Source organism: Ipomoea nil, unplaced genomic scaffold (genome assembly GCF_001879475.1).
Source record: "Ipomoea nil cultivar Tokyo-kokei standard unplaced genomic scaffold, Asagao_1.1 scaffold0418, whole genome shotgun sequence".
In the NCBI taxonomy this organism is placed as follows: Eukaryota; Viridiplantae; Streptophyta; class Magnoliopsida; order Solanales; family Convolvulaceae; genus Ipomoea; species Ipomoea nil.
The window spans coordinates 291,474-303,779 of NW_017616846.1; the positions used below are offsets into that span (position 1 = coordinate 291,474).

Consider the following 12,306-nt stretch of genomic DNA (forward strand, 5'->3'; position numbering starts at 1 on the left):
TTTTCTTGGTTTCCATAGCTCTCATCAAGGCAAGCTGGCTCAACCATAGACAAGAATCTAAATAAAATCTTACGCCTTCAATGTCATAACTTCAAACTCATCTCCTCTAAAGCTAGTCTTGTGAGCATTTCTACTCAAACTCGAGGAGATACCATTAATGTCCTACTCAGTGACTTAAAAAAAGATGCGTATGCATGATTGCTTTCCTATTTAATACTCTGTAGCATTTACATCAGTTACATACTGGTTAGATGCAATGACTCTGGAGAATTAGTCATAATAATGTTATAAAATAGGCAAATCAGAAAACAGATTGATTATCATTATGCATATGTTGTCATGTCATTAAAGTCATTGTTGTATAGCTAATATAAGCAAGAAAATTCCAGCCTGCAGAGTAAGTCAATAATGATGACCTGCATAGCGTTTTCATTTTGTATTAATGTCATTTTCTCCCTCACCTAAATGGAAGCCTCCTCCTAGGGATGACTTGGGAGAATTGTTTCCACACATACAATAAATTTTCTTCTGTTGGGGTCTTCCGATTCCCTGAGATATTAAACAATTGTCTTGATTTCTCATCTCACCTTTCTTGATAGATTTTTCTTGACAAAAAGACTAAGAACAGTTCAACCGTTTAATCCTGGTCTCCCTCTAATTTATTATATAGTTGAGACTTTCAGCTTCTATCATGTTTCACAGAATCATCCCCTCTCTTGATATCATGGCCACTCTAGCAGCAATTCTTGTGCTTATATTTCTACTGCGTGAAACTGCCATAGCTCAGCCAAAACAACCTATTTCAATACCATTAGGCACTTATCTTCATCCCACTTCTGAACCCACTGCATGGTACTCTCCTTCTCGTAGATTTGCATTCGGATTTTTCCCAGAGGGAATGGGTTTCAAGGTAGGAATTTGGCTGGTGAACGGTCCCAACAACAACACTGTTGTGTGGTGTGCCCATAGAGACGATCCAGGAATATCTTCTGATGCCACTCTGGAATTTGTTGATGGTAAAATTCTGTTAAAAACAGGGCAAACAAAGGAGAAAATCATCGATCCAGAATCTGCTTATTCTGCCTCCATGCTTGACTCAGGAAACTTTGTGGTTTACAATCAAGATTCTGACATCATCTGGGAGAGTTTCAGAGTACCAACTGATACAATTTTGGGTGGGCAGAATCTCTCTATTGGGGGGGAACTGGTTCCTGGTATCTCTTCCACTAATCACTCTTCTGGCCGTTTTCGCCTTGAGATGCAGATTGATGGGAATCTTGTGGCATATCCTATGAACCTAGGCCAAGCAGTAGACGCATACTGGGCTTCTCAAACTTGCTGCAACGGTAAAATGCATCTCGTTCTTAATACTGATGGCAGCATGCTAGTGGTTCATGACTCTGGTGCTTCACTAACTAGAGAATTACATAAATCCTCTGTGCCAAACAATGATACTATATACCGAGCAACAATTGATTATGACGGGAACTTTCGACTATATTCTCACAGCTTTAGTTCTGATGGGAATTTCAACATGAAAATAGAGTGGCAAGCAATAGATAATGTGTGTGATATAAAGGGGTTTTGTGGCCTGAACAGCTACTGCGGTATGAAGGATAATGCACCCTATTGCATTTGTCTACCTGGAACAACTTACATAGATAAAGACCAAAGCTTTGGTGGTTGTGAAAGGGATTTTACCCGTGGGAAGTGCATTGCTGGGAAAGAAGATGCCAGTGTTTTCAGAATAACTGCTGCTACGAATTTGACTTGGCAGGATCCTCCCTACTTTGTGACATCAATTCTTGGAAAAGAAGATTGCAGCAAGTCTTGTTCACAAGACTGTGATTGTGATGCAGCTCTCTATGATGGATCCAGCCGTTGTACAAAGCATAAGCTGCCACTGAGGTATGTCAAAAGTGACACAGAAGGTTCAGACACTGCTTTCTTCAAAGTGAGTAATGCAATAACAAGAAGCATTGAGAAGGATCATGCGAAACTACCTTGGTTGCTAATCCTGGTTATTAGTCTGGGTTCTGTTGCATATTATGGTGCTGCTATTGCATTTTCAAGCTTTTTCATCTTCAAGTTTCGCATTTTGCAGTACAGAAAGCAATTGCAGACAGGAAATAAAGGCTTAACCAAAGAATTCATCCTTCGGACATGTACTTACAGAGAGCTAAAAAGGGCAACAAATGGCTTCAAGGAGGAGTTGGGAAAGGGTTCTTTTGGAGCAGTGTACAGAGGAAGCTTTGATAAGGGTAAAACACTTGTGGCAGTGAAGAGACTGGAAAAGGTGGTAGAAGAAGGAGAGAGGGAATTCCGGGCTGAAATGAGGGCCATTGGCAGAACTCGTCACAAGAATCTGGTGCGTCTGATTGGATACTGTGCTGAAGGATCTAAAAGGCTTCTGGTATATGAATACATGAGCAATGGTTGCCTGGCAAATCTTCTTTTCAAAGCAAAACAACACCCTGATTGGACTGAAAGATTGAGAATTGCACTGAATGTGGCCAGAGGGATTCACTATCTCCACGAAGAATGTGAAGCTCCCATTATTCACTGCGATATAAAGCCACAGAACATATTGCTAGACGATTCCGGGACAGCTAAGATCTCTGATTTTGGGCTGGCAAAACTTCTGATGCCAGACCAAACAAGAACCTTCACTGGTGTGAGAGGGACTAGAGGATATTTAGCTCCAGAATGGCAAACGAATGCCCCTATTTCTGTAAAAGTTGATGTCTACAGCTATGGAATTGTCCTGCTAGAAATCATATGCTGTAGAAGAAACATAGAAGTTTATGTATCAAAAATAGAAGAGATTCAGCTGTGTGTATGGGCTTACAAATGCCTCGTCAATATGGAGTTGGATACACTCGTTAAGGGTGAAGAAGTAGACAGGGACGCCTTGCAAAGAATGGTTGCAGTAGCCATCTGGTGCATCCAAGATGAGCCCCCTCTTCGCCCTTCCATGAAGCAGGTCTTACAGATGTTGGAGGGGCTGAAAGAAGTCCCAATTCCTCCATGTCCCTCAGCTTGCAACTCCTAAATACAAAGAATTGTTGCCATCTTGTCCTTCTGTCAAGAACTTTCCTTGTAGCATGAAGCTGTATGTTAGGTTTAAGGACATTACTTTGTAATGCCAATAAGATATGGAGTCTATGTGTGTGAGATTAATGTACATTGTAACTATCTATTTTTAACTATTTCATATTAGATGTTTGATCAGTTGGCTACATTAGCAATTTAAATATTAAATAGTGGTTAATTATTTACTGAGTTATTATAATGAAAGGCATTGTTTCTAGGAGTAATTCATGGTTATCCAGTCTCCTGAAGGAAGAAGATTAACCAATCAAATATATTCAATTTCATACGGAACGACGGCGAGATTTGAACTGAAAGAGAGTGAACTGAACTATTCACCCAATCCCCCCAACCTCCTCCAATAACAAATCTCCATTAAACTTGAATACCTAATGGCAACCACCCCTAATCACCGTAAAACGAAAGCCGCCACCGCACCAGCAATTGAGAGAGGAGGATATAGAATTTTCAGCATTGAAATGAAATATAAACTAAAGAAAATCGCAGACAGAAATGAATCGGTTAGAAACAGAATAATGCTAGTATGCTACCTTTTCTCTCCTTCTGCAGCCGGATGAACTCTTGATTCAGATCATCAACTTCAGTAGCAGCGGAGCTTCTCTTTCTTCGATCGATCGCTCACTTTTCTCTCTGCAATTCGCCACTACGGTAGAGAGGGAAACAGAGGCATTTGGGTCAAGCCTTCCACAAATTCTTCCATACCTTCTTCTTTGAGCTCCTCTTCTTATTTTCGTCTGCAACTTCATTAGCTCCCGTTTAATCCCATCTCCAAGAGAAATATGCATACATGGCCATCGTCACATTCCAGCCAGTTGCCACGTATATACTTCACTTGCAATCAATATGAACTGCCTTGTTTTAATTTTATCTTCTTAAAAAAAAATATCATTCATATGCATTCACACTCAATATAGACTTCAATAATGTGATATAAAACTGTGATATTAGTATTTTAAAATTTAAACTCCCTCCCATTTTGTTTATATGTTTTTTTTTTTTCAAAATTAACAATTAATATGAGGTATTATGTTTTTTAAGTAATTTTTGTATTATCAAAGTTAATTTTTCAATACAAGTAAAATATGTATACAAAATTTTTGTTGAAAATAATGGCAGAGTGACATGTCACTCCATATTGTCTAACATAAAGTATCTATATAGTTTAACAATTATACAAAAATGTAATAAATTTAAAATTTTATAATTATTATTAAAATTGTAAAGAGAATAAATTATAATATAATTTATAGATTTAAAAGCATAAAAATGTGAGATGGACGACACGGTCCACATTTCAATGTGGACAAGCATGACATGATTCATATTAGTAGAGTCAACACGACACGGCCCACTTGCCATCACTATAAGTAGTCAATCAGTTATACTCATTCTAACCCCCACGCGGTCCACATTCTAATGTGGGCAAGCATGACATGACTTATATTAGTACAGTCGACACAACACGACCCACTTGCCATAACTATAAATAAGTAGCCAATCAGTTATACTCATTCCAACCCCCACATGGTCCACATTCTAATGTATGCAAGCATGACATGACTCATATTAGTAGAGTCAATACGACACGACCCACTTGCCATCACTATAAATAAGTAGTCAATCAGTTATACTCATTCCAACCCCCACAACCACATTCTAATGTAGGCAAGAATGACATGACTCATATTAGTAGAGTCGACACCACACAACCCACTTACCATCACTATAAATAAGTAGACAATCAGTTATACTCATTCCAACCCCTCCCACAAAAAAAAAAAAAAAAAAAAAAAAAAAACTAGTAGAGCAATCATTAGTTACTCAAAGAATTCTGGATCACACTTCAAGGCATGACCACTTATTTATACAAGAATACAACAATATGAATTCAAACCCAGAATGCACCACTGCTCCTGCAATGCAATTCCAATCAAAGAAAAAGCTAGCAAATTAGCAATACAGTTCACTTGTGAAAGGATAACCAAAGATTAGTTGCTTTGAGAAGTCAATTTCACTGAATTCTTGGGTACTTCCATTGTAACTATTGTGCAACTCTCCCACAGTGATTTTACCCAGTAATCATAGTTCCAGCTCCTTGATCAGTGAGGATCTCGAGTAGTAAGGAGTGCTCAAGTCGTCCATCAATAATACTTGCAGTCCGTACCCCATTAGCCAGAGACCTCAAGCAGCAATTCACTTTCGGGATCATACCACCAGAAATCTTCCCATCATCAATCATCTTCTTCACCCCTTTAATATCGATCTCTTTCACCAAGCTTCCTGGATCATCTCGGTCCTCCAAGATACCAGCCACATCTGTCAAGAGTATCAGCTTTTCTGCTCCCAATGTTGCAGCTAGCTCACCTGCTGCTGTGTCTGCATTAATATTGTAAGATTGCCCAGTCTTGTCAGCTGCAACAGATGCAATCACTGGGATATGATAATTGTCAATGAGAGGCCTCAGCACAGCAGGGTCTACTCTTTCAATCTCGCCAACGAAGCCAAGCTGTGCAGAATTGGGAGAGGGCTGTGCAGTTAGGAGGTGGCCGTCAATACCTGATAGCCCTACTGCAGTTCCCCCTGCCTTGTTGATCAAGGATACAAGGTGTTTATTGACTTTACCGATCAATACCATTGAGACAATTTCCATTGTAGAAGCATCAGTTACACGAAGGCCATTCAAAAAGTTGGGTTTGATCCCCAACCGCCCAAGCCACTGGTTGATTTCAGGACCCCCACCATGGACAAAGACAATACGGAGGCCAACACAAGAGAGGAGGACAAGATCAGCGATAACAGATGCCTGAAGGGCCTCAGATTTCATTGCTGCTCCTCCATATTTTACTATGACTGTCTTACCACGAAATTCCTGAATGAAAGGTAGTGCTTCTGAAAGGATTTTGACTCGGGCTGGTGCAGGAGTGGAAAAGGGCTCAGGTGCTACAATTGACTCCAAGGATGTTTTGAGGCATGAGTTTAGGAAAGGATTGCTGTTGATTTTCCCATTGGCTTTTATGGTTGGGAGAGATACTGGGAAGTGAAGATTAGAATCCCGATATGTTAAGTCTTTGAAGCGCGGGGAAGGAAGAGGAAGGGTTTTAGCGGCCAGCATTGTTTCTACTTCTACTCTCTCTCCCTTGAGTAAATCAAAGGAGATTGCTAAAAATTAAAAATTGCAGCAACGAAGTACACAATCTGCAAAACCAATCACTCAAAGTTATAATTAGATGTGCAAAATCAAAAGAATGAACTTAGTGTGTTAATTAGATACACTAATATTCTACGCACTTGTCTTTACAACGGTTATACTAAATTTCCACTCTGTTGAATTTGGTCATTGAGTAAAAATTTCCTAATTTAGCCATCAACCTATAAGAGTCACATTGTGGTTTACTAGCATCAACAAGGCAACAAGCACAATTGAAAAATCACAAGAGCAACATAGTTTTGAGAAATCCGTCATGAAGATGGTTAAGGACTTGGATATTACAACTGCCCAAGGAATTCTATGGCAACCCTCTTTGGCTCTCTCATATTAAGGCTGTTCAAAAATCTGATATTCAGTCTTGTTTTGTGTTTACAGGGTTCAATAAACTTATAAACCTCCCCCCTCCAGCCCACCACCACAAATCCAAAACTTTCTTGTTCTATCATTTCTTTTTCAATTTCAACTCTCAATGTACAAAACAGTGTAAGAAATGCACATGCCATTAATGGCAACATAACAGAAAAATTTGCATAAATTTGACACAGTCCAATAACTTGACTTAAATCAAATTATCATTACCACTAAGTACCTGAACTATTCAATTCAGATGCTACTCAACAAAATTCAGCTGACACTTGAGAAAGAAAGAAGGAAAGAAGATTCAAGCTTGAGATACTTCATCCGCATTGCATCAAACACATGTCATGCACAAACAATTAAGCAACCTCAATTCACAATCCACTCCCATACACAAACACATAAATTTCCAATTCAACAAACAAATCAACCAAGACTAATTTCCCACAAACACCAAAACATTTCTTGCACTAGTAGCCGCTAGCACGAGAGAACCCATGAACAGAACAAGGCAGACTTGAACAAAAACAGAGAGTTTAGCAGGATTGGCTAAAGAAAACAATGGAGGAGAAAGATTACCAGAATGAAGATCATCAAAGACTAAGCGCTGATTCGATGAAGAAGCCTCCGTGTCTATACATACAAAATTCGCAATACCTACATTTCCTCGTGGAATCAATAATAAGCTTGGAATGTTGATCCACTATGTTTATTCGTCATTTTCATTAAGTTCAAAAAAATAATTGGATTTATAACTGCAACGTGAAATGTTCGGTTTCTGCGGATCTAAAATTCCTATTCCATTGGTATAGTGGTACATATATAAACACTACCCAACAAGTTTGGAATAAGTGTCAAGTTAGATATTGAATTAGAGTATTAGACATGAAAATATAATTATGTAACTAAAATCAAAAAATATATTTCGAACATTTTAAATATTTTACAAATGACTGATTATTACCTAAAATTAATACCGAAGTACTAACAAGTTATTGTCACCTAGAAATGCTTAAAAAGGACTTATAAAATATGTTGATAGTTAATACACGTGGACCTATTACAGACTAAATGGCTACACTCGAGGACCGATCGACTGCGACCGGGGAGCTATGAAGCTAGCCTTTCAATTCTCCAAAAGTCCCCTTCAACATTGACAATTCGGGTATTTATAAGACTTTCGGCGGAGAAAACCCAGCCCGGGCCACCGGCATGCTGTCCACGCGGCCTATACGTGTCAAAAGCTCCCCTTGCTCCTCTGTCAGCACCCAAAGCCGACACGTAGCCTCTCCTAAGTCAACCACGCTTGCAAGGCCATGTAATGGCAGTCGGTCACTACGGGCGGTCGAGAGGGCGATCGGTCAACAGACGCGGTCGGAAAAGAAGAGTGACTTAAAGAAGCGCCTGGGCCAAAGCGTTTGAGGCCACCGAGGAGCTCATTTCGGGCCCACCAGGGCAACGGCCGGTAAGGTCAATCGGGATATATCCTACCACATGTCAAATAAGTGTTTATCAGTATTTTTACGTGATAACATGTCATTTATGACCTATATTTTAACCTTATTCTAAAAAAGGTAAGCTGTCTTAAAAGTTCTTTTTTAAAAAAAAAAAAAAAAAGTTAGACAACAAGATGTCTTGAATAGACCATAATTATAGAAAGTATTTTTAAGCGCGTACCATACTCAAGCTAAGTGCTAGTCATATTGATTTTTCTATGCAAGAGGGAGTTTTGAATTTCTAACCTATTGAGAGTGTACAATCACTGATGCAAACTAAGTTGGTTATCTTGAAAGGTCTTTTTTTTGGATATATCCAAAATTTCTACTGTCGTCTGTCAAACACAGTGACTAATCCCCTTGTTGAATTGTAGGCACCTCTTTTGAGTGGGATAGCTGGTCTGAAGATTTAAGACTACTTCATTTCCAAAGTGAAGTGAAATTGGCCTTATCTTTAATTTGCTTGGACTAATGGAATTGTCATGTGGCGGGCTGTAGGGCTTGTGGGTCATGAGTTTAAAATGTTACCATATAGAGTTTCGCACGTTGTTGGAAGACAATGAGATGCACGGGAGGAAGTGAAAGGAATAGAAAAAGGAGAAATGAGATGCACGTGGTTGGAAGACAACAAATTTGCTTAATATATTTTGGTGAAAATAAAGATTCACAAAATCTTGAATTTATAGTTTCAAGACTTTGGGGGATGGAAGATTTGTAATTAATATATTTGAATTGATGAATAATTTATAGTATCATAATAGGTGATGAGGCTATGTTACTTCAGGACATATTTATTGAGAGTGGAAGAAGGTTAGCACAAATCTTATTGAACTAAGAAGGCATGATGGTCAGGCACAAAAGGAGAGAGAGAATGAGTTCGTCAGAGGAAAACCACCAGCGGCCCGCCGACGGGGTGGCACGCCGAAATCCTCACGACGGGGCGTGGCCGGCGGTGGCGGTGTAAGTCACATCAGACCGGTGACACCCCACTAGCAGGCTAGGTGAAGGAGGTAGCACGCAATAGGCTTAGAGTAAAATATTAAAGCATGTTGCTAGCAAAGATTGATCATGACTCAGTTGGTTATAGCACCCGTTTGATAAGCAGAAGGTCTTGAGTTTGATCATTAGTTTGTTGGCAGCACCCATTTGGGCCACCATGCCTTTCTAACTCAACAAGAGTTTGATCCTTGTTGGCAGCACCTGTTTGGGCCATCATGCATTCCTAATCCAACAAGATGATTTGGGTCAACCTCATTCCTTCACCACTCCCAATAAAATGGACCTCGGGGTCATCAATAGGTATTAGGTGAAGTAAACCTTGCTCAATTAGTCATGTGTACCATCCATTTATTTAACAAGCTTATGAGTGCAAACAAAAACAAAAACAAAAGAACCAAAAAAAAAACAGAAAGATGATATAATTTGCTAATAGGGTAATAGGAGATTCTTAATTTATTTAGACAGCTCCATTTGAGGCTTAGTTGCACTCGTAGGCCTATGCAATCCATTTCCCATGACTATTATTTTGTGGTAGCTCATCAAATTAAATTGGGCTCAATTTGAAGTTTAAACTTTGGACATTATTTGCATAAGTCTTTCCGACCTTACTCAATATTTCAATAACATCATGAACCAGTTCAAGATCTATATTAATTATGGATTCTCATTGAAAGGATTACCATGGCAAAAGAAATGAAGAAAGACAGAGCTGTAAAGTGTAAAATAAATAGCCCACTTGCATTCCCAAGATAAATAAAAATATATGTATATAGTAAATGCTATTTTACAAATACAATCACTTTCAAGACTCCCCAAAATTTCATCAACCCTACAAAGAAATCCCCATATTTACACATAACCCCTGCTAACCTAAACCCAAATACCCAATACCATAATGTTGGACAGTAACTCAAAGAACCAACTCCAGCATCATACTATAGAAACATGACCTTCAAATTTACTAACTATAACTTTTGACGTAATGATAACTGGTAAATGCTAAATGCTGACATGAAAAATCAATCAAAAGAAGTTGACCTTGAAAGACTACTGTGACTAATTGATGATGTGGTGGGAACCCAAATGGAGGCAGTGATCAACGGCCGAGATTTCCAGCACAGGGCAAGCCTGCAGTGTTCATGCTGGACCCAAAAACCTCCATTGAAGAGGCTCACGAGATACTTAGCCTGGCTGACATTGCAAGAACTCATAGGAACTGGCTTGAATCCTTTCAGGGAGTACACCCCTTGACTCCATGTTTGTCTCTCTCTTTTCCCAGATGGGAATTTGCTTACACTGTCCATGATTCTGGGCCCTAGGAACTCTTTTTCTATGACCCTTTGCGCCAATTTATACCCCCCGCAGAACCCTCCCTGCAGAGAATCGGATAGGGAGGTGTAATGGTGGATGGCTTCCCTGAAGAACTCCACGAACGACATGGATGGGGTTCTGGAGATTTTAAAGAGCTCTTCCTCCACCATGATTATCATCTGCGGGTTTCTGAGCCCGTTTAGGAAAATCTTGATTAGTGGGTTCTCTCTGTGTGGCATGTGAAGCTGGTGGATCATTAAATTGGCTATTGGGTGATTACCCAGGCTCTGAATTTGCTCAAGATCTTGTTCTTTGGTTAGAAGAATCTGGTCAAATGCGAAGGAAAGATTAATGGAGTTTGCGAATTCGTGTAGCCTCTTCCCTGTTTGTTGAGTATGAGCCCAGCTTTGGGTCTCTGCAACCATGGCGGTGATTCTGAGAGACGCGTTTTCCCTGTCTGCTAACTCCGCCATTAATGGCGGCCATTGGATCCCTTCCATGATGTCGAAATCGATTATATGAACCTCTTTCTGGTTCTGGGTGGCTTCGAGAATGGCCTGGTTCGCGGTGAAATGCGCGAATTTTATGTAGGGGGAGATTTCTTGAAGCATCTGGAAAGCCGACATTGATCCCTCCTGCCATTTCTGCTCCCCATAATTCATGGTTTTGAAGACCAATCCTTGAGTGAAGTAAAGTGATAGTCTTTCAAGATGCCCAGATTCTTCTTCTTCGCCAGAAAGGTGTAGATTATTGAGCTTGAGGACTATGATTGACGCTAGATCTCTGTTCCCGGCCTGGACCGCCTGGGCTCCCATGAGAAGAAGATCAATCAGGCTGGTTTTGGTTTCCTCCATGAGCCCTTCTTCCTGGATGGTTCTGAGATGGGAGCTGCAATTTTCTGGGGTTAAGAAGCCACAGGCGCCGGCCTCTCCCGTTGGAGTTACTGCCGTTTCTTGCTCCCTGCTGTTCTGGGAAAAGACAGCATCTTCATCGATGAAATCGAGGTCCATGATGTCTGTCTCTAGTTGGAGACATTCTTGAATGTCCACATCGTTGGAGTAGTCGTGGGACTGGTCTTTCCAACGATCTGTCGCCCAATAACCAACTGAGTTATCCGCGCAGACTTCTAACTCATATTCTTGTCCACATTCTGTCACCGGTGAACCAACCGAACTACCCGTGTGGACTTTCAACCCATATTCTTGTCCACAATCTGCCACCCAAAAACCAGAACTACCCATACAGGCTTCTAATAACCCATATTTTTGTTCATAATCTACCACCCAAGAACTAACTGAGCTGTCTGTGCAGACTTCCGAGCCATGTTCTTGAAACTCATGAATGTAGGTTGGAGAAAAGCTAATAACCTCAAAACTCTCAAACTCCATTTTATTTTATATGTATTTGTTGTACTGAATTTGGGTTTTCCCACGTTTGAGGGCAGGGGACCAGAGTTATATAGGGGAGAGTTGCAAAGTTGGTATAGTTTTGCCTGGTAAAACCTCAACAGGGACAAGAATAAAATATTGGGTAATGCCAAAAATAGGAGAATCTTTTGCCTAACATGACGTGTCGATGGGGGGCTTTGAAGCTAAGTACAAAGAAATTAAATTTTATTGGCTCTATTTTGTTGGTTTATGTATATATTTACATGAGTGCTTGTCTTGCAATTGTACTTTGATGTTAGCACTTCCCTTTGTCCTGGTTGGTCACTGTACATAATAATAAGTTTGAGAAATTTTTTCCATATTTTTGGAAATTTTGAAATGAAAAAAAAAAAAAAGAAAAGAAAAAAAGAGTGTATTAGTTGAGAGATAGGTTTTA

At 39.8% G+C, this 12,306-nt stretch overlaps 3 protein-coding genes across 3 annotated transcripts; 1 reads left to right on the forward strand and 2 right to left on the reverse strand.

Annotated features, from left to right (window-relative positions):
• Nucleotides 1–588: 588 nt before the first annotated feature.
• LOC109172543 (G-type lectin S-receptor-like serine/threonine-protein kinase LECRK2) lies at nucleotides 589–3,206 on the forward strand. The gene has a single exon (XM_019321711.1). The coding sequence runs from the start codon at nucleotides 692–694 to the stop codon at nucleotides 3,050–3,052; it is 2,361 nt and encodes a 786-aa protein (XP_019177256.1). The 5' UTR covers nucleotides 589–691; the 3' UTR covers nucleotides 3,053–3,206.
• A 1,695-nt stretch (nucleotides 3,207–4,901) lies between these two features.
• On the reverse strand, nucleotides 4,902–7,505 carry LOC109172544 (acetylglutamate kinase, chloroplastic-like). Its single transcript, XM_019321712.1, has 2 exons — nucleotides 7,256–7,505; nucleotides 4,902–6,306 (listed from the first exon to the last, which is right to left on the reverse strand). The coding sequence occupies exon 2, from the start codon at nucleotides 6,221–6,223 to the stop codon at nucleotides 5,180–5,182; it is 1,044 nt and encodes a 347-aa protein (XP_019177257.1). The 5' UTR covers nucleotides 6,224–6,306; nucleotides 7,256–7,505; the 3' UTR covers nucleotides 4,902–5,179.
• Nucleotides 7,506–9,907: 2,402 nt separating this feature from the next.
• On the reverse strand, nucleotides 9,908–12,084 carry LOC109172511 (nodulation-signaling pathway 2 protein-like). Its single transcript, XM_019321666.1, has one exon. It carries the CDS (start codon nucleotides 11,868–11,870, stop codon nucleotides 10,191–10,193), a length of 1,680 nt encoding a protein of 559 aa, XP_019177211.1. The 5' UTR covers nucleotides 11,871–12,084; the 3' UTR covers nucleotides 9,908–10,190.
• Nucleotides 12,085–12,306: the final 222 nt, after the last annotated feature.